Source organism: Betta splendens, chromosome 7 (assembly GCF_900634795.4).
Source record: "Betta splendens chromosome 7, fBetSpl5.4, whole genome shotgun sequence".
Classification (NCBI taxonomy): Eukaryota; Metazoa; Chordata; class Actinopteri; order Anabantiformes; family Osphronemidae; genus Betta; species Betta splendens.
This window is the reverse complement of record NC_040887.2, coordinates 15,185,623-15,209,118: the sequence shown is the minus strand read 5'-3', so window position 1 is coordinate 15,209,118 and position 23,496 is coordinate 15,185,623. Positions and strand designations below refer to the sequence as shown.

The 23,496-nt window shown below is 47.0% G+C and overlaps 2 protein-coding genes across 8 annotated transcripts; both read right to left on the bottom strand.

Moving 5' to 3' along the window:
* Nucleotides 1–367: 367 nt before the first annotated feature.
* Nucleotides 368–9,931, bottom strand: LOC114859067 (serine/threonine-protein kinase 38). Of its 5 annotated transcripts, none has more exons than XM_029156941.3 (14): nt 9,784–9,931; nt 7,796–7,933; nt 7,331–7,382; nt 7,043–7,165; nt 6,555–6,638; nt 6,316–6,439; nt 6,026–6,180; nt 5,795–5,906; nt 5,325–5,386; nt 5,009–5,126; nt 4,797–4,920; nt 4,522–4,617; nt 3,526–3,620; nt 368–3,437 (listed from the first exon to the last, which is right to left on the bottom strand). In XM_029156941.3, exons 2-14 carry the CDS (start codon nt 7,924–7,926, stop codon nt 3,301–3,303), a joined length of 1,413 nt encoding a protein of 470 aa, XP_029012774.1. In that variant the 5' UTR covers nt 7,927–7,933; nt 9,784–9,931; the 3' UTR covers nt 368–3,300. The 5 variants fall into 5 exon arrangements, with proteins under 5 accessions (XP_029012774.1, XP_029012777.1, XP_029012775.1 ...); XM_029156944.3 differs by having other exon boundaries at nt 5,804–5,906; XM_029156942.3 differs by lacking the exon at nt 9,784–9,931 and adding an exon at nt 9,120–9,402.
* Nucleotides 9,932–10,148: 217 nt separating this feature from the next.
* LOC114859107 (DENN domain-containing protein 2D-like) lies at nt 10,149–22,460 on the bottom strand. Of its 3 annotated transcripts, XM_029157005.3 has the most exons (17): nt 22,274–22,460; nt 20,197–20,254; nt 20,027–20,113; nt 19,882–19,947; nt 16,167–16,214; nt 15,709–15,804; nt 14,437–14,615; nt 14,045–14,157; nt 13,907–13,976; nt 13,748–13,825; nt 13,166–13,306; nt 12,165–12,313; nt 11,779–11,950; nt 11,647–11,697; nt 11,490–11,571; nt 11,179–11,406; nt 10,149–10,977 (listed from the first exon to the last, which is right to left on the bottom strand). In XM_029157005.3, exons 1-17 carry the CDS (start codon nt 22,301–22,303, stop codon nt 10,910–10,912), a joined length of 1,716 nt encoding a protein of 571 aa, XP_029012838.1. In that variant the 5' UTR covers nt 22,304–22,460; the 3' UTR covers nt 10,149–10,909. The 3 variants fall into 3 exon arrangements, with proteins under 3 accessions (XP_029012838.1, XP_029012839.1, XP_055366211.1); XM_029157006.3 differs by lacking the exons at nt 19,882–19,947; nt 20,027–20,113; nt 20,197–20,254; nt 22,274–22,460 and adding an exon at nt 18,966–19,222; XM_055510236.1 differs by lacking the exons at nt 19,882–19,947; nt 20,027–20,113; nt 20,197–20,254; nt 22,274–22,460 and adding an exon at nt 16,329–17,713.
* Between the last annotated feature and the right edge of the window lie 1,036 nt (nt 22,461–23,496).

Here is a 23,496-nt window from a genome sequence, read left to right as displayed (position 1 = left end):
TTGTCCACAACTTTTGCTTAGTCCTCGGAGAAGAGAAAGCTGTATTCCTACCAGTGATATACTGAAGTAGGTAAAAATGAATATAGTGACAAGAAAAAAAATTGCTGTAATTTTTTTGTATTTTGTGCATAAACTGGTGACTTACAGTTTAGAGTAGCTCAAACTCAAGGCAGGGAGCTTATTACCTAAATACGTAGTATTAGTGGCAATTAACAGCCTATTGTTGGTCACAGGACTTGCTCAATGAAAAGAAATTTTCCAATGTTTTGGCTTTTACAGTTTAAAGTCAAGCTTCAAACTGTTGGAAATCCTCACAATTCATGCAGACAGCTGTACTTTAAAATGTTGTAAAGGAACACACAACACAGTAAGTGCAGAGTAATTCATTGTCAAATTGCAGAATATACAACAGCCACACGCTAAAAAGAGAACAGTGGTTTAAATAATGTACACCCACCTTCCCCATAAACCCATTACTTACTTACTCTCAGATCACATGCGGTACATGATGACACAAGTAAAGCATACACACCTCTGAGCATTACTCATAGAAAACATACAGACCATCAAACAAGTCAATGCATTGATTTACTGAGTCTTATCTGTTACCCCCAGTCTGAAATCACACACACAAAGCGTATCATCAACAAATCTTTCCATGTGCTCTATTGCTTTAAGCCGACTCGTCCCGTTTGGTGACAACATGCATAGCAAGTGCAGTTTCTTTAAAAAAAAAAAGAGCCCCTGCCATAGAACGTTTCTTCACCACGTGCGATTCTACTGTGTTACAATGTGCTGAGCTTCATCTACACACTACCTGAATACACAAAGTTTTATATTACAGACAGTTAGCAACACCTTCAAACTGAACCGTTTTATATGGAAGCTCATCCCCACCAGAAAACTGTGGCAATAACAAAAGTTAAAATCAATGGAGAGAGAAATTTAGATTTTAGGCTGCAGAAATAATAGTTGTGTTGGATTGTGAACTTGTAAACGAGGTTATTGTAATCTGACTGAATCAAACTTTATGATAGAGAAATAATAGTCAAGACTATGAGATATGCCAAGTTAAGGTTATAATATACTACATAACCTGAAATACTCAGAGGGAAATGAATCAACTCTAATTCAAATAAGGCTATGGTGCTAATTTCTTAAGCATTTTAGAAGTGAAGCTGATAATTTAAAAATCACTTTAAAAAAATCTTTGTAATTTAGCTTATTTCATTAATTTGGACTAAGCAACTTACTTTAAAACACTAAGGCAAAATTATAATCTGTAATCCAACAGCCTGAGTGAACATTTACATCTACATTTTAAAAAGGAAACTAGCAATGTTGACCTTTTGAAAAAAAAAAAACATTTTACAATTTCTGACCTTTTTGTAACTTTTCATAATTTTAAGGAGAATTTAGCTTCCAGAGTTCAGCCTCGTGTATTAGGACAAAAACAAACAAACTATGGTCCAGCCTACATTCACACAAACAGCATTTTGGAATTATTGTGGAAAAAAATATCCATGATTCCATAAAACTGGATTTACATTCATATTAAATGACAGCATTCTGGATATTCTGTTTGCTCTTCAGCCCTGTGCTTCTAGATTTAAAAAAGTAACTCCACACAACGTGACAGCATTGTGACAATACTTGCTCGAGGAAGTAAGACCAACCCGATGTCTCATGAATGCAGCAGAGGGACAAATAAAAGTCCTGGGAACAGAGCCTTGGACGCTGTCAATTCTAGAACCATTTCCACGTACAATGTCTAGTACATATGCAGCTATCATGTAAATAAACCATTTATTATTCCCACGGCGATGTTATTGCGAGGCCTAGCACACATTCATCATTATTTTTAATAACTTAGTTTTTAGAGTTTTGGTCTTTGTCCAGAAGCAAAGTGAATTTTAGCTTGTTGAACTCTCTGTCCATGTTTTTGACCATTTGTTTTTGCATTTTCACAAATAAATATTTGGGAAGAAAAAAAATCACCCTTTCAAAAGTATATGTTTGTACATGTGGGCCGTGCTGGAGATTTAATTTACATCCTGACTGAAGCAAGCGCAAGTGTGTCCAAGCCTGTGAAACATTTGATTAGAAGAATTACTCTTCTCTTGTGTTTTCTCATTTTTTTGAGAAATCACAAAATTAAAAACAAAAAAGATAAACAGCACAAAGTACAAGGACAGGACCACGTGGAAAGGATTTGTAGGCTGCAGCCAGTGTCAGCCCTACGTATTAGCAACACATCCGATTTGTATGATATTTGGGGGGTGTTAACTGCTGAGTGAATTAGAAAAGCTTTCATTTAAGACTGAATGGAACCTGTACATCACCTGTCATTAGAACAATCACATGTACTGTTCAGAAAAGGTGAAGTTAGCATTTTGAGATATTCCCTTCTCTCCCAACAAACTCATGTAGGAATACAACTGTATATTCCCAGTCCTAACAGAAACCCAATCTAAAACGATGAAGGCGTGACTGTACAGGAAGTGGATCAAACATTACATAAGGTGCTAAAGTCAATTCAATTCAAGCGGGTCATCGCGAAAATGTAACAAAGGTTTTGTTCATTCCACAAAATGCATATTTCTTGTATACTCACTTTTCAACAGGCAAATGTTGCAAATATCAGACTACCAAGAAGAAAAGGGCGAGCAAGAGAGAGAGAGAGAACAAGCAGAAGCATCAGTTCAGTCTTTGGTTATGTTGTCTTAAGAAGCCGACAGGACTGTCAGGAAGCAACGAGCAACGTTTGGACAGAATCCCTGAAGAGCACCTGATTCACTTCAAATGACAACCTAATGCAATTTTTGAGTTGATAAGTCAACATACACAGGCAAACGGAGGAGTGGGTGTCCGGGTATTGGAAAGAGACAAGCCCTTAGCGCGTCCAACAAACTGGTGCTGGTTTGAAGAGAGCAAATAGAAATGATGCTGGTGTCAGGAGTGACGACATCCCACTAAATCCACAGGTGGAAAAGGCGAGTGGACAGAAACACATCCACTTAAATCCCAGTTTAGTGAGGAGGAAGTAGAAAAGTACCGTTAAAAGAGTTGGAGAAATTGAAGACCTGTAGAAACAAAAGGCAGAAGTTCCTACAGTGGAAAGCCATGGATGAAATTTAGCCCTGTTATTATCTGCAAAGTCTTGGGTGAATAAAATCCTCATGACTCTGGTAACATGGAAAACTGGCGCTCTCCTTTCAGGGCTGAAGTTCTCCAGAAAGCAGATGTTTGGACTCAGGTTTTATGGTGGTTATGGAGGATAAATGGCCAGTCCCAAGGTGTTCATCTCTTCCCTGACTTCATGTAGGATGGAATGGCTCCCCGAGCCGTCAGGCCCTCAAAGCGCTTGTAGGTATAGTTGATAAAAACCCAGTCCTTGTTCTTTAGGTCGGCCTCAGTGTGGTTGGAGACTGGAGCTACTGGAGACGGAGGAGAGGAAGGGTTGTTAGGCTGTGCAGATTTTAAATCAGAAGCACAAAATAAGACGCAAAGACATGAGGTAGAAACCTGTTGGTGTGAGGATGTCTGAATCAGGGAACTCGTCAAAGTTTGAGGTGTCGTCAATGCTTTTGATCTCTATGGGAATGGCAGCGGGCCTTTCTCTGTACAACAGATCAATGAAGTCAACGTCAAACAAAGTCAGAAAAAACTCTCATTCAACCACTTACAACAAAGCAGCCATTTCATATTTTACATTGTATAAAGTACAAGGAAGTTCCCTGCTTGTTCAAAATGACTGTTAGGACTCCCAAAATCCAGTCTCTGGTTCCGGATATTTCAGTGGGTTTTTTGCTGTTGGGGCCTTTTCTGTAACTCTGTAGGCTCATTAACAGATGACCTACACTGTGAAACAGAGCTCAGAGTTCTGATGAGATGTTTAACACAAAGCCAGTGCAGACCATGGGGGATCTCCAATAGGCTGGCAGCTGGGTGGGTGGGGTACGAGAGAGAAGCAATACGTGCGCGCCTGCTTCCACTCTCAGTTTCAGAATAGTTACACCCTTACACCTGCCTGGTTTCTTTGAAAATCATGACAAGTAATGAAAAGGCGTCCTTCCCCAAGAACTACTGTCTATCTGCTGACTTCTGATGTCCTGCTGGGAAGTTCCTGTGGACATACTGTCTGCTCGAGTCAGCCAGACTGACTGTTGCAGTAGAAGAGTCACAAATAGCCTGGGCTCCGTTTCCTGATTATAATCGATCTTAGAAGTTAAGAGGCTTACTAAGAGCATTTGTACAAATGCACAGACAGAGCAGCTCCTTAACATCAGTCGTCTGTGGTAGTAAAGACGATGCTGTCTGCGAGTCGTTGTGCACATTAAAAACACATTTAAGCATACAAAAACATTTTATACCTGCAGTTGTTGAGTATGAAAGCAACGACTAATTTACAGTAAACAGATCAACTCACAGCTTAAATAAACTGAGCTCATTAGCTATAAACACTCATTACAGACAGACAGAGACCCATGGTAACACATAAGACGAAAAGTTTGTCCTTACCGGATGTGGTCGTAGTCGACCCCTTCAAAGAAGGGATTGGACTTGATCTCCTCCACACCTGTAGCACCGATCCTGTGTTCCTCCTCACAGCAGAACCTGTTTACCACATATATTCACTTAGCATAAAACGCATTAATGCGCTAGATCGATTGTGCTACAACACAAGTGTCTCATATTGAAAACAAGTCTAAGCAAGTAGCAACTGACGAGCTGCTGCATTAACTACTGTGCTAATTATTGATATAGTGATCACAGAAAACAGGGTATGTTCCTGCCTGAGGATGAGGTCTTTGGCCTTCTCTGATATAGGCACTTCTGGAGGGAAGGTGAGCGTCTCTCGCCAGTTCATTACTTTCCTATACGTCTCCTGGGGCGTCTCGGAGCAGAAAGGAGGGTAACCTGCACGCAGCAAAAACATCAACTGTCACGAATGTCGTATGTGGGGGAGTCGGACAGACAATGTTCCTCTCTGTCCCATGGTAATTACCTATCAGCATCTCATACATGATGACACCGAGGCTCCACCAGTCACAGAGCTTGTTGTATCCATTTTGCATGAAGACCTCTGGGGCGATGTAGTCTGGGGTTCCCACTGTGGAGAACGCCTGCCAAACAAAAATAGTAAATGACACACAGGGACGTCAGGGTTTAATCATCGGCTCTGCTGAGGTGAAAAAACTAAACATGTCCAAAATAAGTAAAAGGCCACTAAAAGCAATATTTATAGACACATTATTTTCTGACAGTTCTAAATGCTGGTAATGTGTAATTACCAGCATTTAGGTCTCTGTCCTCGGACCTACCAGTTGCCTCCTGTTCCTCTTCCAGGTCTCTGCTTTCCTCTTGGAGTTCATGTTCTGAAAGGCTGTGGACACAAAGGAGCTGAGTATTAAAAACTTTTCTTATACAAAACATATTTATTAAAGCCTCTTTTAGTAATTTTCTTTTCACTAATTTATTTAAAACATTCATATGTATACATACATATATAACTTTCATTAAAAGCCATGCATATATTAAGAAGTAGACATGTATAGGGTCAGGAGACAGTGCAGGGTGAGAAATATTCGAATTCTGTCAGCTCTGTCAACTTCAGACATTTCTACTGAACAAATACAAATCTACTGCAACTGCTGCTGAGGCCAAAACACAGCAGCAACATCCTTAAATGTCTTACTTTAGACACAAATCTGTTTTAAAGAGACTGGATTTAATGAAACCAAGGCTGCATGCAGACAGGCAATGACAAAATTAATGGAAAAGGTTGCCTGACTTTGCTTACTGAGATCACTGGGCAGGCTGTGGTTCAGGTTCTTGTAGAAGTCAGTACGGTGAGCCCTCTTCAGCCCCGTGCAGAGACCAAAGTCTGACAGTTTCACATGGCCCTGAAAACAGACAAAAAAAAAACACATGATCTCCCATGATCTCCTAACTACTGGTACAAAAGTAATGAACCAAGTCTTTTACTGATACAGGGGACAAACAGTTTTTGAGCATGACTCACCCTGGAGTCCAGCAGCAGGTTGTCTGGTTTGATGTCTCTGTGGATGAAGCCCAGCTGGTGGATTGAGTCGATGGCCAGCACCGTCTCTGCTATGTAAAACTGAGTGGCCTCTTCTGTCAGAGTGTCCTTCTTCATGAGTAGGGTCATCATGTCTCCTGTAGAACCAGGTCACATTTAGCAGAAGTGGATAAAGACAATCTCCATCATGCATCGAGAGGCTGAAGATGTGATGGCTGGAGTTTCCAGGAGCCTGACTGTCAGATTCCAATTGTAGGATTTTAGAACCTTACCTCCTGGCAGGAACTCCATAATTAGGTAGAGGTTCATCTTATCCTGAAAGCTGTAGAACATTTTGACCACCCATAGACTGTCAGCCTCTACGAGAATGTCCCTCTCAGCACGAATGTGACCAACCTGATAAGCAGACAGAGAGCAAAACAATTCAAGTAAAAAAATGTTCAGTGGAAGCCATTGATGCATTTGTGTGTGTGTGTGTGTGTGTGTGTGTGTGTGTGTCTTGCTGACTGACCTGCTCTTTCTCAAGCATGTCAGCCTTGCGAAGGATCTTCATGGCATAAACGTGACCAGTGTCCTTCTTCTGCACCAGGCGGACCTGAAGGTAAAGACGACAGAGTTCCAAATGTGAAGAGGTTTAATCAATGAAACACACTTGGATAAAATCTAGTCAGAAACAATTGTGTGTTTTAAAAGAAACAGAATAGATTACAGAAACAGGATGTTTAGAGGAGCAGGTAAAGAGGCTGATATGTGGCTTGGTGGCCTCATTTCTAAGAAGTCTCACTGCACCTCTGTTGTAATATGCCAAGAAGAAGCATTCTTATCATTATCTTCATGTCTTGTGTAATTACATGTGAAATACAATCACGTTTAGCAACAACAAGCGTCAAAAATATCTGGCTGTAGATAACACAAGATTTATGAAAATGTGTAAATCACACATGCAACAAGTACAAAAACTAGAATAATGTACAATAGTTTCAAGATAAAAGCTTTTACCTCTCCAAATGCTCCTCGGCCAATCACCTTCAAAGACTCAAAGTCTTCTAGGCCCAGTCGGGTGCGTTTGAGACGGAGAAACTCTGTTTCTTTCCTTGCATGCTGAGATCGCCGGATACGTTTCTGCAGAGCACAAAGCCCCAAGCAATTTCATATATACAACTCAATACAAAGTTATGCATTTCTAACTTCAAATTTTAAAGAAAAAAGTATGTACTTTTTCAAGAACTAGTAAGTATAACTTTGCTCAAGTCAAATATCTTTAGGAGCTCTGCAGGAGTCACTGACCTCTTCATCAGCCAAACCCTCCTGATCCATTACTTTTTCCAGCTTCTGCTGCCTGAAAAAACAATTTTATAGTATTTGTCTGAAGCCTATTGTAAAGGTGTAACAGAAGGTTTACAAAGTATGAATTTTAAAGACATAGGTGGTAAAAATTCTGAACTGTCTAAATTTTGATTGTGTTTTTCATTACACCACTATCAACTTACTAAACCTGGACCGAAAAAAAGAAACACAATGAGACTATCAAACAGGAAGTGGTTTTCCTTCAACTCCATTCTCACATATGCCGCACCCTTTATGCAAAACCAACGCATTTCTGTTCATCAAGTATTGAACTAAGGTAGTAATCTTTTTCTTTTCTTTTGACAAATGTCATTGAACGTCAAGTCTAAAAAGCCAAGTGCCAAAAAATCTGTGTTCAGCTTGTTAAAAGCTTCTATTTGTAGATCTAAAATTTGTGGCAATTACCTCATCTCCCGCTCCTCATGCTGAGCGATGAGGTTACTGTAGAAATTCTCCAGGGTCATTTTGGCCATAGTGACCCGCTCCTTGGTGTGGTTACTCATGGAGGAGCACGAGCTCTGGCCTGTCATTGCCATGCTGTACCTGGAAAGACAAAAAGATGCTGAAGAGGGCAAAGAGTGTGCATCAATGCAGCAGTATGAGCTGACCAAGAATGACACAGGGCTGAAAGAAACAGCAGAGTGGACAGCAAAACACCTGCTCCAAAGCCGTGCCTTGTTGCTACGCTGCGCCTGTGTACTGGTACTTATGTATGAAATAAAACGTCAGTTGGCCCAGCAGAAAGAGGAAGGAAAGCTCCTGTCTCTGCTCCCTGAGCAAAAACAATGTCGACAACACTGACCCTGCAGCTATGAAGAAACCATGAGGCAATCAGGTTTGAGCAAGCAATGATGCATTCGATCTGTGAAAAAGGTGGGGGTTAGAGTAAACTGTAGCCTGATACGCTTCTTGACATAGACTTTGAAATTGTAAGCAGACAGCAGTGAATAATTAAATGCTATTGTAACAACTGCACAATAGGTGCATTTTGCTGGTAGGACGTAATATGGAACTTACACAAATTACAGGTACACAAGCCTTTTCCACCAGTAGTTGCCACGATACTCGTCTTCCCTGCTCATACTGACCATAAAAGGGACGCCACGTCTTTGTAATGTGATGCTGATGTAAATTTTGTATGTAAATGAGCCTTAGAACAACATGTACTCCCTGATTTGTGTAAAAATAAATGTTAATGTTTTATCTGACTTTAAGTTAAGCTTCAGCTCTTGACAGTCAAAAACCTCTTGCATCATTACACATTTACTAAACCAAGAAGGAAACTATGTAAGGAAACAGCGAATCACGCACAGACATGACTAAAGTTGGATGACTACAGCCTAATTACAAGTTAACACAAATGTTTATATATAGCTATTTGACGGAGCCGATTTTCCATTCCCCCGCACACAGGAGTTACTTGAAGCCAAACCACTAAACCTGCGGTTTGTGGACGTCTGCGATGCCAGCTGAGCCAGTCACCACCATTTACATACGCGTTCAGACGGAAGTCTCTAGCTTTACTCCCGCATCACTAACAGTAAACACAATTTCCCATTCTATGGCCCGTATAAACACAAGGACCATTTCATTTACTTTATTCTCTCACGACAAACTTATGCTGAACTAACTAGACGCCACGCTTGTACACAATGTAATGTACAGTCAGAAAACTCGAACGATGTAATTTCGCTGCCTCGTTTGATCTGCTGCTGGTAATCAGACTCACCCAGACGGTGTCCGCACTTAAATTAGCTAGCTACTGTTGGAAGTTGGTAGTTTCGGGTGCAACGTAGCTTTTCGTACAACAAACAACCGAAACATGAACGATTCAGGGTTTCTAGCGACTCAGCAAAACTAATTAGAGGTCTTGGTGTAATTTTACTTCAAATGTAGCTCGTAATCTAAAGGTGCTGTACTTCCCGACAACCTAATGGCTGATAAACAAACACTCTAACCTGCTAACACTGGTTAGCTTGCTAGTCAGCTATTAAAGTTACACAGTCCGTCCTCGGAGTAGGCGAAGTAGGAGCAAACCCGGACACGTCCTTCAAAATAGAACTTTCCGGTTTGCCACCAGGCTTGTTTAACCCCCTGCGATAGACTATAAACTTTATTTTGAAAGCATTAATCGGAAATTCTCTATCGGTATTTTTACCACTCTGACAAACGTGAAGTTAACCAAGCGAACAGCGGAGGGGAAAGTTAGCTGGTCAACGTTTGGTGGCTAGATATCCGCTCAAACAACGCGAGCCGTGTGTCCAAAATAGCACTTTATGAGACAGAAAGTGTCCAGAATCCATCTAATACGTGTACATGTAAAGAAAACTCGTAACATGTTGCTACTGAACCTATTTATGCAGATCTTTAATAGTTGGGCTTTGTTCGCTTACCTTGTCGAAGGTGCGGTAGCTGTCGTTTCTTCCTCTGCTTCTACCTCTGCTGCTGAGCGTAGCGTCACCGTCAGTGTAAACGCAGCCCTGACACCTAGTGGCCGAACCTACGAACTACGTTTATGTAAATTACACATTGCCCTTCGTGTCCTTCCATGGTTCTTGAAAGATTACCGCATATATGTAGTTCTGTGTTGAGAAAATCGTTTAACCTACGAGTAAGCAGCGACAAGTGGAAGATGTCAGTGTGTAAGTAATGCTTTAAAAAGTAATATAGTATTAGTAGTAGTACTTTAAATGATCTTTTCATGCTAAAACACCAAATACTTAACTTTAAATGTACAAATACTCAGAAACACAAATAATACATTTAAGTTTAGCATTTATTAAAACAAACTTTATTGATACCTGAAAATAGATTTACATCATCTTGCAGATGAATGACAGTAACTGCAGTAAATTGTTCTCTGCTGTTGATGAGGTGCTGCAGGGCCTGTTGACTAAGAAATACTAGTCTTCAGGCCATGATGTGTTCAAGGACCTTCTGGCTCCTTTATGTTCTTTGTTTTAAAAGGACACACTGCAAAACCTAAGGCCTTGTTTTACACCAGCAGAGGTCACTCACAGTAAACAATCCTGAAAATGAAGAGACAATCAAAACTCACACACACACTGCGCCTGTAGAGACACGTCCATGTTCATCGCTTTGGCTCGTTTATATTACACATTAAGACAAATACATAATTCACACATGATTTACAAATTAAGTTTTCTAAAGGCGCAGGTTTAGACAGATCTGCATTCTCGTTATATGTATTTCTAAATTAGGGTAAAAAGAAAGAGGAAATGTGAACAGGTGTTGGGCCATTTGAAATTATAAAAGTTGCAGAGCTTTAAAAAAACAAAAAACAATCACCTTTATTTGAAATGTTTTCCCTGTGCATAAGCAACTCACCGTGGCCACAGGCTAAAAGCAACAGTCTCTCTTTCTGCCAGTGTTTGACAGACGTAGCAGCAACGTAGCCATACAGTAATTCACACTCATTTAAGAACAGACCAACACAGACACACATTGTAGAATTCACAGTTTCCCCCTTTATACACAACTGGAGTCCCACAGTGAGAACTAGTGTTTGTTCGTCTTGTCGCTTCTCTTCCTGTCTTGGTAATCACGGATCATTTTGTTAAATATTCCTGTGGGACAAACAATGAATGGGTATTAATCAGTACACTGTAAAAAACATGAAAGTGTTCCAGTACCAGTAGTGGTTAGAGCTCACAATATCTACTGCTAACTGCTTATACAACTCCAGCATCACTTTAAATTCAGCAGTAAAGGTGCAATAAAACTGTAGTACTGTACAAGTACATGCATGATGCGTTCAAGGACCTCACCTTGCTGTTGTCCAGGCTGCTGCTGCTCGGCCTCCTGGATGAACAGATCGAACATCTGCGTCTGGATGAACGCCTTGACAAAGTGCCGCGCGTTCTTGGACTCGATGGCCTTGTAGAAACTTCTCTTTTCAAACGCTCCCTTTTTCACGTATGAGCCGTAATGGCCGACCGTTTTCACGAAGAAGTGCAAGAAGGCCTCCGACACCACGCGGTTCAGCTCCTCCACGGCTGAGAGTCAGAGAGGAGACCACGTATGACCGAGCAGCTCCAGCATTTATGTTGCTAATGGGTTCAACTGGGAGTTTACTCACTTGATCCTTTTTTCCTGACACTCAGTTCATGTAGGATTTCAGTTTTGAGCTTCGGGGGCAGAATCGAGCCTTCGTCTCCCATCTGGAAAAACAACACATTCTTCTGAGTTCTGAGTCAAACGCGGTAGAGTTCTACTTTAGTTGATGAAGCACTTACTGAAACGATGAACGTCTTCTTTTTATCCTCAGACAAGTCGACCACCAGCAGCTGTGCCACACAAACAAGCAGATCAGCCGCGACGACAGGAATCCGCCCACTGAGCACAGACACTGAGCTGTGGTTACTCACATCGCTCTGGTCCGTCACTTGGTCCAGCAGGCGTTTCTGCACTCCCAGCAGGTAGGGCGTGGGCGCCATCACCACGTCGATCAGGATCTCCGGAACGATGGAGATCAGCGTGTGCTGCCAGGTGAAAGGGTAGAGCAGGGCGGCCACCGCATGGATGACCTGGGACAGCGTGCTGCGGAGAAACCCAGAGCTCAGGCCACAGCAGACTGAGGAGGAACGCGTGGGAGGAGACGCTCTCAACCAGGAGCTCCTACGTGGTTATGACTAAAATACAGCCAGCAGACTAATGAACACGGACCGTTTGAGGTAAACTATCATTAGCTTCCTAATCAGTGTGCATCTGCTGGATTCAGAGGGTCCAGTTCTGTACAGAGGGCGCTCCGTACCCCAGCTCGTCGGCGATGAAGACGATCCGTCGTTCCAGGACGGCGGCGGCGAACACCAGCAGCACCTCCTCATCAGTCAGGCAGTCGAAGAGCGTGGCGAAGTTCACGTGCTCCAGCCAGGAGTCCAGCGGTCGGGTCAGACTGATGATCTGCAGGAAAGTCATCACAATGTTACCGTCATCACTGTCGCCGCAGGTCACTAGTGAGGGATCAGCGCTGGTTTGGACCAACACCATCACTGCTGCCAGGATGGAGAGTCTTTACAGAGTCAGAGCCGTGTCCCCGGCCCCCATGCCTGCAGCACACGCAGAGGCCGGAGGAGGCGAATACCTGAGATGGCGGAGAGCTGTTGGGACACGGCGAGCATGTTGAATGTTGGGAAACCGGGACGGGTCCAGACACAACTGCACGCGAACACAGCTGCCTGGAGGAGCTCACGTGTCAGTGGACGAGAACTCCATTCTCTCAGTGTTTGTTAGACTTAAAGAAAAATCCTCATCGGTTGCTTTCAGGTCCATTTACTTTTCATCTCAGCGTTAACGCTGCATCGTCAACAGTTATGGGAAGCATTTGTAAAGCGCTTTTCTGGTACTCAAAGCACCTGGCACCTGACTCAGAGAAGCCAGGAATCGAACCACCCACTAGGATGGGTGGGCGACAGCTCTGCCTCTGCAGCCACTGCTGCAGCCCTCCAGGCGAATCGACCCAATGTTTCCCTCCAGTCACTGAACTGTTTACACATCCCCCTGATGCAGTCCCAGCTCAGTGCTCAGTACTGGCTCATCCTCCAGACTCAACAGACTCGTCAGGTCAGGAATCCCTCAAAACACAAACCCTGCATCAGAGTCTGGAAGTCAAACACAAGCGCTTTCTAATGTGCCAATACAAACTGGGCAGCGGCTGATCAGTTCACTTTAGTCGTTTCTGGACTGATTTAGTCAAAACAAGGCGCAAAGACCACGCTGACGTTTGATGCGAGCGCCGGCGGGTTTGGCTCTGACCTCAGTGCCCGAGTCAGGAATATAGCTCTTAATCTCCACCGTGTGTCCCGGAGCTGGGAACGCAGCCTCTCGCAGCTTCTGCATGAACGGGTAGATCATGGCCATGGAGATCTGCCGCCGCTTCTCCACCTCGTCAAATATCTGCAGAGAGGAGAAGATGCAAAGTGGACACGGAGCGTGCACCCAGCCAGCACATGCTAATGTGTTCACCCTGACTTTACTATTTACAGAATAGAAACTTGGACCAAAAGCTAACGTCTGATTTATGGTAATTAGTTTGAACAACGAAAGTTGGAATCACATTTTTAAATGAATCGTTTTGGAGCCTGTCCTCTGATGAGCAGGAATACATTTCTAAGCTGCAGCTGGCGCAGCTGTGCTACATGAAGGGCTGCTACTAGTAAAACTAAAACAAAGTCCACTCTATATTTAGAAGCGCAGTGTTAAGCCAGGTGATCAAATGAGGAACAGCTGGTTTCTCATCCGCCGCCGGGTTTAAGAGGAATAGTTGCACCACGTCTATTCTGCCTGCAAACGGGTCAAAGCTGCAATTTCCGCTTTCAGCAGAACCGGCCGGCTCACCTTGGAGAAGAGGCCGAAGCAGGCCAGGCTGCTGATGATGCAGTAGGCCTCAGGCGGCCGGGCCCCTCGGCCTCCGGGCTGCAGGTTGAAGAGCGACACGTTAGAAAACGACCCCGCCTGAAAGAAGAGTCGGCGCCGCGGGCGCGGGGCTGCACTCACCAGCAACCGGCGGCAGTACCCGTTTCTTCTGCTGCCGTCGACCTCGGTGAGCACGAAGGAGAAGGTCTCGCTGCAGAGAGAGGAGCACGTCAGAACCGGTGGAGCGGGTTCTCGGGGGGTCGCGGCGCGCGGCGGTACCTGTGGTACTCGGTCAGAGGAGCCCAGCTGATTCCCTCTGGGAAACAGAAGAGCGTGATGGCCTTCAGCGTCTTCTCCTCCTCCTCTTTCTGATACTTGGCCATTCCATCTCTCTGAAAGACAAAACACGGGAAGCTTCACAAATCTACATCGCATCGTTTGTCTTTAAACAAGACAGAACATTCATGGTTCAACAATGCGAGAATTTAGAGCCGAGTCAGCACTAGCTGGACTAGGTCCCGCTGGAAGAGGCCACGGCACTAACCCGCTCATAACAGTCTGGTCCTTGTCAAACCCGTTCACATCCTCATGGAGGGTCACTGTCGTGTGTACAGTAGCACTCCTCAAACAGGTCCGGCTGTGTTTGCTGTGTGTTCCACTCTCACACCCACCTTAGGGAACTGGTAGGTGATCTGAGGCTCGTAGCCGCCGCCGTCCTTTGTCTTCTTGAGGCTGACCACCACCAGGTACTCGAAGAAGTACTGCCCGCTGGCGTAGCGCTGCTGCCTGGACCCGCTCTCCGGCGCCGCCGTGGGCCGCGGCGCCTCCGGGGCCGCGAACAGATGCTCATCTGCGCAGGAAAGAGCGCGTTATCGTGCAGCGGTGGCTGGAAAGGTCCTCGTTAGAGCAGCGCTCGCGCCCTGAAAGGTAATGATTCATATCCCAGCATGCCTCACTGCGCTTTAACTGCCTGTTTGACGGGAAACTACAAAGTGTAGTGGAAAAAGATAGGAGAGGCTTTGTGACGCACGCAGAGCTGTTTACACTGTAAACAGCCACCGATCGACAGGCGATAAGGCGGCGAACGCGCTCCAGAGTGTGTCTGCGATGAGGAGGAGGAGGAGGAGGAGCGGAGTCCCGCTGCTTCTGCTGCAGCCTCAGCTGCAAGCCTGGAGGCCGCGGCCGTCCAAGGTTCAACTCTACGAGCAGCCCAGTAGCGAACATGCGCCATCTTGTTTGCCTCATCGGTTGCATCACTCTGCAGGAACGTGTGCGCACAGGCCTCAGAGCTCCCGCTCTGCTGCCGAAGCGCCGCCCGCCTTCTACGGAGGGCGGCCGCCGGCCACGAGGCAGCGACCGGGCGGGGGGGGGGGGGTCCGAAGGCTGAAGCCCGGCTCATCTCACGGCCGCTCACCACCGCTCGGCTGCTGCGTTCAGGGACCATTAAGCCAACCTGACTGCATCCCGGCCTTGTTCCCTTCTCCTTCACAGTCGCCCGGCTCGTGTGTTTTCAGCTGCATTCCTCCCTTTTGTCTAGAATAAAAACACCCCAGCGAGTTGACAGCTTTGGGTTCCATGTGTTCCCACCCTCTGCTTAGTCCAGCAAAACGAAGCGATTGAGCCTCTCCACAGTTCACATCATATAAAAGAGTTATGACATTAGTGTAGAATAGGCGTAAAAATACATACGGTGGAATAAATAAATCAAAGGATCTACTAAAAAGCCATGAGGAGTAGGTTCTGATGGTTTGAGCAGGTTTATAGGTTTGTGTCTGTAATAGAAATGGAAACCCAAGCACAGAGAAGCTTCGTGCCTGGGTTACCGTGGCAGCTCTGCAGTTTTAACACCTCTGCCTCAGATGCAACGAACGGTTGCTTAACCAACACTTCCTGTGGAGGGAGATGGAAGCGAGAGGTGCAGCGAGGTGCAGCGCGGCACTCACGCTCCTTCCTGTCTTTGCGCATGGAGTACCACAGGGCACTGATCCTCCTCGCCGCCCACTGCTGTCTGCTCTCATCGTCGCCCGGCCGGACGGCATCTGGTGGGAGAACAACAAACAGGGAGCAGGTCAGAGGTCAAACCTTCACGCGAAGCGTCCACAACGCAAGTCGCTGCCTTTATATACTTTAAGGGCAATTCTCACAACGAAGGTCTGGAGACCCTTCACGAGAACAAACACAGAACAAACGGTTCCATTAAAGAACCCAACTCTGACCCTTGTTTAAAAAAAACGGCAGCAGTTTCTAGTTTCTGGAAGCAGAAGCATCTCCACCTTTCAAACCTAATGACCGAGCGTCATGTTTCACAGCAGCCAGAAGGTTTTGCTGAAGTAACAGACTGAAACTACTGGACCAAAAGGTCACTGGGCTTTAAATAGTTGTCCGAACCAGCTGTACTCACCGTGTTTCCCGCCGCCGATGAGGTTTGTGGAACCTCTGGGCTGCTCACCTGCACGACACACAGAGAGAGACCAGTGAATAAAGAGCACCAGCGCTGCTACAAACCGGACAGCTCCATTAAAGGGCGTTTACGCTCAGCTTCGTAAAAACCAAGCAGCTTTACCAGTTTCACACACCCATGACATCTCTACAGGTGTGCTAAAAAACAGGCCGGCTTCAGTTCCTCATGAGAGTAAAGCTCTCACTTCTTCTTCTTCTCCATCTCAAGCGCGGGAGCGTTTGAACCCCGGTAAAACGCGACCGAACTGGATGAACCCGGCGAAGTCACGCCACGAGAACAAGAAGGTCAAAAGGTCGGCGGCAAAACGCAGGAGCAGTGAAGCAGGCAGCGAAGTGGCTCAGCCTCAGCAGAGTTCAGGGCTTTCGGACCTCCTCCGGTCAGGAAGGTTCTGTTTTCCTGGTAAAGCAGGTGTGACTCACTGAAAGCTGCTTCATTAAACACAACTTCCTGAAAGTAGTGACGTCACTCACATAGAGTCATGTCAGAAAGTCCAGAGCTTTTCCCCTGTTGCACACGTCATTGTGTTTTTGATTTAACTTTAAGTCCTACAGCGTCAGGAGCTGAATGTTGTCTAATGTTTGTCCTGGAGTCTCCCAGCAGCCGGCGTTAATATCCTCTGTTTCCGAACAGCTTTGGTTTTGCAACATGTGTCTCCTCCATTAATTCCCTGTAAATACTGCAGAACCTACTCTGCTGAATCATTTGTTTACTTCCATCTCTGAGGAAAGAATTTTTATGCTCGTGCTGCGTTCAGTGCATGTGGGAAAAACTGTTTGTCAACCTTTATAGTTCCGTGCGGAAAAGACCGGAAGGACAGGAAACCTAGTAGTGAAAGTAGTGTTCGTCTCATGGGTGAATCTCAAGGTTACAAAAAGAAAAAGAAAGTTGGAAGTGTTAAAAAATGAGAATAAACAAATGACTATTATGACCCTAAATGCATCTTTCTTGGTGACAGTTAACAAATTAAATCATAACAGCGCAAAACCACCAACGATATTTTCAAGAGAATGATTGGTCACTTTTACTTTTATATTGAGAGTAAATGTCATCGGTGTGAAAGATATCACTGAAGAAATCATCACGAGTTCCTTCCTGCTAAAAAAAAGCCCCTGTCGCAGGCATTTTCCAGAGTAGCTGAAACTAAAGCTCCGCGGTGGGTTGATCCTGAATGATAAGCTGTGGACCTGTTCCACACAGAAACAACAACAAAAACCTACAGTGAAGCTAATCTGTGTTTTAAAACAACATTCTTTTTAGTTCTTTTTTTTCCCGCACTCAAATGTGGGTGAGATGCTCCGCTGAAGTTATCAACACCATGAAGTTGGTGGGGAAGCGCATGTAGCTCTCACTTGCACCCAGCACAAGGTTTTGAAGTGGTAATCACACTTCAACCACCTCTGCAGGTTGCCAGGCAACCGTGTGGCAATGGGACCACGACGACAAGCAGCTGCTTGTTCTCCCTTCGGAAGTAACCAACCACGCGGCCTGTGTTTTGTTGATTGTCATGCCCCCCCCCCAATCAGATGGCAGACGGACGCCCACCCTGAGCCCCATTACCAATTAAAACACTCAGCATAGTTATAAATCATTTAAATAAGCCTTTTAAATGTTCCCTCCACACAGACACCTGTTCAGGTTCGTCTACAACCCCCAATATTTGCACAAGCTTCCACTCAGCTGTTTAAGATGGGTGGAGGCGGACGAAACAGAAGGCACCTGTTTGATTAAAAGTGACCGGTGCAAAGCCGCAAAGTCCCCCTATAATCGTGTAGACAGGAGCCAGAGCAGCATCAGCTTCACCCACACTGAGGAGGTGAACGAGGGCAGACGGGGGTTCAGGCTGTGAACCAGGGCGCTGCTCGTGGCTCAGAACTGGGCCCCAGTGAGTCAAGCTCTCCACGCTCCACCACTGAAGGCATTCCTGCTGGCTTGTGGCTGCCGCTGCATTGTTTGTGCCTGTTAAAGTTAACGCTAAGTGTAGTCACGGTCCTCATTACTGTCTACGTTTCACTTTCAGCCGGACCCCCAGGGATCAAGGCAACAAGTCTCAAGTCCACAACCTGCAGCCAGTGTGTGTGTGCGTGTTGTGTCAACAGCGGAGTCAACACTTGCCCCCCCCCCCAACACACACACACACACACACACACACACACACACACACACACACACACACACACACTTCTGTGGAACCACAGAGGGAAGGCATTAAAAGGTCCCCAGCTTTTCTGGGCTCTGTGTTAATAACAACCCTTAGGAACAGCTTCACCCCCTGAAGCTCCTGAACGTGTCACAACAGCAGGGCCACGGCCGGCTGAGACCTGCTCACAGGATCTTCAGCAGCTTCTACGTGATCATGATTCTCATTACACACAGCAGGTCCCAGCTGTTCCCAGGTGGGACGTTTTCAGGCTGAACGTGTCACCCAGGCGTGACACCTGAAGTGGCCCAGTGTCACCGATAAAACCACCATGTTTTCCTCCAGAGCCCTGGTCCAGTTGATGGTTCTCGGAGGCGATTAACGCGCTGGTCCCTTCAGCTCCGCAGTCCGTCACTCGGTTCTTCGCTTCATCTTGTTCATGAACACTCCATTTAAACGACTTCAACGCGTGGTGAGAAGCCAGACGTCGAGGCGCAGACGCTTCGCGCCGGGAGACACGTCCGTGCCGCACGTGTGGCCAGGTGTCGCACGTAAACGCGCGCGGCGGCATCAGCTGATCGGAGCTCCCGTTCGGTACTCACTCCATCGGCTCCTGAAGTTGGGCAGCGCGCCTTCTCCGCCTCCTCCGCTCCTCCTCGGAACCGTGTGGCTCATCGCTGCTCGGATCCCTCGTCCTCTCAGCTCGTTTCCACGTTCGACTCGCGGCTCGTCGCTGCCTCCATGCCCGCACGCGCTCGGCCGCCCGCCGCTCTCGACTCCGCGAAGTTCCTCTGTGATGCGTTCACGTCGCGAGCGAGAAGCGGGTGATTGAGCATTTCCTGCTGCTGCCTTTTTTGTTGGCTCCCTCACAAGGAAGAGGACGGAGGGTGTTGATTGTTGGCTCAGCGTCACGCTATGAAATGCAAAACCTGCTCTAGATATATATAATAAAGATAATCTATATCCCCTCAGCGGCTAAAGAAATAAAAAATAAAGGATTTGACTTGTAGACTTAAAATATTTAAAACAAAAAAAGCCAGCGATTCTATATTTTACATGTTTTTACATTTTACATTAAATGTAAATACAATATGAGCCATACAAAGTCAAGTCAGTCTTTAAAGTTTTTAAAGAATTGCTATTGCTATTGATGTGTTTAACGTCAACCGCTCGAGGCTTGCTCCTCTAAGTAATAGTCTTCTAAGTAAGTCTTCTGAGACTTCAGTTAAGGGAGGCACATCCGTCCATCCGTCCATCCGTCCATCCATCTATCCATCCAGTCCCAGTTGTGACTGGATGAGGTCACCTGTCCATTACAGGACTGACATCCTTTCACATCTTTGGACACCCATTAACCCGACACATGCGTTTGAACTGGGAGAGGAAGATGCTGACTGGTCCCATCAGCAGCTGTATACGCGTGGCTGTTCGGCTGCTAGTGGTCTCTGTCTACCTCTCTATGCTCTTCACATTAACTATAAAACAGAATGCTGAAGGTTCATGTTGCCATACACATACCAGACCTCTGGACCTGCTCCTCAGCACTGTGCAGCTGTGGGACCCGATCCTCCTGAGGGACTGACTCTAGGGTGAGACGGGAGCAAGCATTGCATTAGCGCTGTGTCAGCCTTCCCTAACGCTAAGAAGAGTTCGGATCGCGTACCTTTTCTCCGAGTCTCTCGGACCGATGAGAAAGACAGCAGGCCTCTCCGCCGTGGAAACGCCCCGTCATCATAACTGTTGTTCCTTCCTGCAAAAGCAGTCGGTGCCATTGTTTGATTAAAACGAATCACCCGGCTGCTAACGTGTGTACAGTGCAGGATCGTCTCTCACTTTTTATACGGAGCGATGAGAAGCTAAAGCTCCTCCTCGTAGACTGCGGCTGCTCCTTCTGGGAAGAAACAGAACCAAAGTACAGTATCAAATGAAACATGAGTCAAATGCTTTAACATTTCGCGTTAAAACGCCGAGGGAGGACTTTAATTCACTGGTGGATCTAGAGTACGTATCAACCAACATGCGCTCGTGGTTGTGAGCTGAGTGATGAATAAATAAATACATGTATTGCCGCTTCCTGTTTAAACGCAGCAGCTGAGCTGCTCCTGGCTGACCTCCCTCCGTGGGCTTTCGCTGGGAGGACATCCCACACTCCGAGCAAGCCGAAGGAAGTTCCCGTGTGTTCTGGGAATTTTTGGACCCTGTCAGATGACATGACTTGGAACACAGATGTCTGCTGAGGCACGACGTGCTCTCACGGTAACCAGGACCCACTTGGACCCGTGATGAATGTGGCCATTTACTACAAGAAGGGATTCCACTCACTTCAAATATGGTCCGTACTATATTTATTCAGTGCTTCCAGTGGTTTAATCATCTTTTAATAGGACTGCTGACATGGATGTGATTACTCATACTGCATCACTGCGTAATGCGTGTACTGAATACTGTATGTGAACATTATTGGATGTGCAGGGACGACACCACCCCTATTTATAGCCGGTCAAGATGACGGGACATGACAATGCCCTATGGGAAAACTCCCACCGCTGTATGGAAATGGAATGCGTGGAGGACGGGCCGCGGGAGCCTGACACCAAGCGCTTTTAGTTGCCCGAAAGCTGTTAACCATTGTCTTCTTTGCACGTGACACGTTTGGGTTCCTGAAACGCTTCGACGCTTGTGTTCAGCCGCTGGGCTTTTTCTGAGCAAACGCCTTCCGGCACAGGAAGTGTAGTGAGTTGAAGAAAAGCGAGGTCAGGGGTGAGGAGAGAGAACTCTGGGTCTCAGGGCAGCACACAAACACAGTCAAACAGCTGCAGAGCAGCAGGAAGCCACAACGCCATCTCCACGCCGGGTTCGTCGCCGCGGTGGAATCGGTCGCCTGCGTCCGGTTCGAACCCCACAGCCTGTTCATCTGTGCACAGATTGAATGTGACGCACTGACAGCTCTCCCACCGTGCGTGTGCTGCAGATGCATTTGCTTCAGGCACTTTTGCATTATTCGCCCCCGCAGAAACCCCAGAGTGCGGTCCCTACACAGACACAGACGCTTCACATACAGTGGCGTGCGTGTGCGATGACGCTAGCGTACTGTAGCTTAACCTCATCCGGACCTCAGACGCAGACGCGAGACGCTCGTGCGCGCTGAGCCTCGGCGTAATCTGAGACTCAGAACCAAAACACGGGGCGAGAGCGTCCTCCGCACGCCCGGACCTGAGCGGAGAGCCGGCGACCCGTGATCACATGGCTGCCGGGACGTGCCGGGGCCTGCGCCCGCTCCTCCCGCCTCCGGCCGCCGCTGGCTTCGCAGAGCAGGTGGTCCCGGGAGGCTCCGGCCACACCTGTACAGGAAGCAGGCAGGTGTGGAGCGCTGGCACGGCTCGTGACTCACTGCAATCAGATGCGGTGACGCAGTGAGGGTGAGCACCTTATATAACGCGGAGCGGTGCAATCTGACTCCGTGGTGTCAAAGGTCACGCTGGCGCACATGTGAGGGAAACACACAATGGCTCCTTGGCAATTCAGAGTCGACAGACAGTGGTCCCGCCTGAAGCATCGCGCGCACAAGCACACAAACTGTTTGTGTTGATGCAGCAGACAGGGACGCGGCGCCTGCAGCCGCCGCAGGTGCAGCTCAGAGCGCTTTATGTGCGTGTGGAGCAAATTCACACCCTCCCCCCAGATTCTGTGTCGCTTTCACTACAGGAAGTCAACGTCGAGCTGGAAGCTCTCCGTTCCTCCTGTCACGTGACGCTCGCAAGAAACCCCCGGTCTCTCCGCGTTTTCTCACTGAGCTGTTCAACCCCCCCCCCTGTCTCAGGCAGCGGCCGCGGACGATCGGGTCGGACGGAGCAGCGCCGCTCGTGCGGACGGAGCGCGCGAGGCCGCGGGTTAAGAGAGGAGCACTCACCGCCGGCTCGAGCCCGGACGCCGCGTCCATCGGTCCTGAACAGATGTGCGCCTCTGCTCAAGGCTCTGGGCTCAGCAGCAGGTAGCGCCGCTGGCAGTAATGGCGCACACGCGCGCGAGGAAGTGCGCCTGTCGCAATCTGCACTTGATGGACTTCAGTCGCTAAGGAGGATTTCCTCTTTCGGTCTCGGCAGGCGACGCGGGGCGGGTGTGTTCAGGTCACGCTTTGATTTGTGCGGAGAAACCCGCTCGTCAGCTCTGGAACCTGTTTAACCGCGGCTCCTTCACTGTGTCAGCGAGTCGGCTCGTTGTTCCAGTAGACACACAGAAGGGTTTACTGTGTAGGTCGGGACTGGGAACGCCTGTGGGAACGGGTCCTGGACCAGACCTGACAGAATAAACAGCAGATCCTAGCTCTCACCTGACGATCAGTGAAAATGAGCAGCTGTTACGCATAAAAACACTGTGATTCATCAGCAGCTCAAACACAGGGTGAGCCTTCCTCAGAGGGGTAAACACCACCTTGACTACATTAAAAAGCCACATTCTGGTCACCTGTGCTCACGGAAGCTCCCTCGGAGCCTCGGATTCTGTTCTTTGTGTTTTTGGACCTGTTTTCTTGGACAATTACGGACTTTTGTCTGAACTGTGGATTTTCTGGCCCTTTGAGTGTCTCTTTATCCCACAGCGTGTTGACCTCAGGCCTCTCACACTCTAACCGCTGTCTTTTCATCTACCCACCCACCCATCAGCCCATTGGGTGTATTCACACAAGCTCGCAGCCTGACATATGTTCTTGAGCAGCACACAACCTTTTAAAGTGGCTCATTTGCATAGATTAGATCTATTGACAGAAAACTGGAAATGATGCAAATCAGCAGCTATTTTGCAACAGAGGAGGATGTTTGCTGCCTCAGCACTCAGCGAAGCCCTGCGGTCTCGTGAACAGTCAGTGTGCTTGATCAATGGCCACACTTGGCCCTGTGTTCTGTAGGTGCACGCATGCTTTGTGTTTCTGAGGCCCCAGAGTTTGAGGTTAATGTGTGCTTGCTTTCTGGTTGATGGTGAAACGCCAGGTTTCAGTCTCAGAATGTCACGCTGCCAGTGCTCTGCGCAAAGAGGAAACGCAGCTACTAAGAAACAGCTGTTCCTTGTGTTGCTACCCACCTCACATCTGGGTGAAAGCTTTGTGCGGTGAAAACAATGCCCCCACCTCTCCTACAG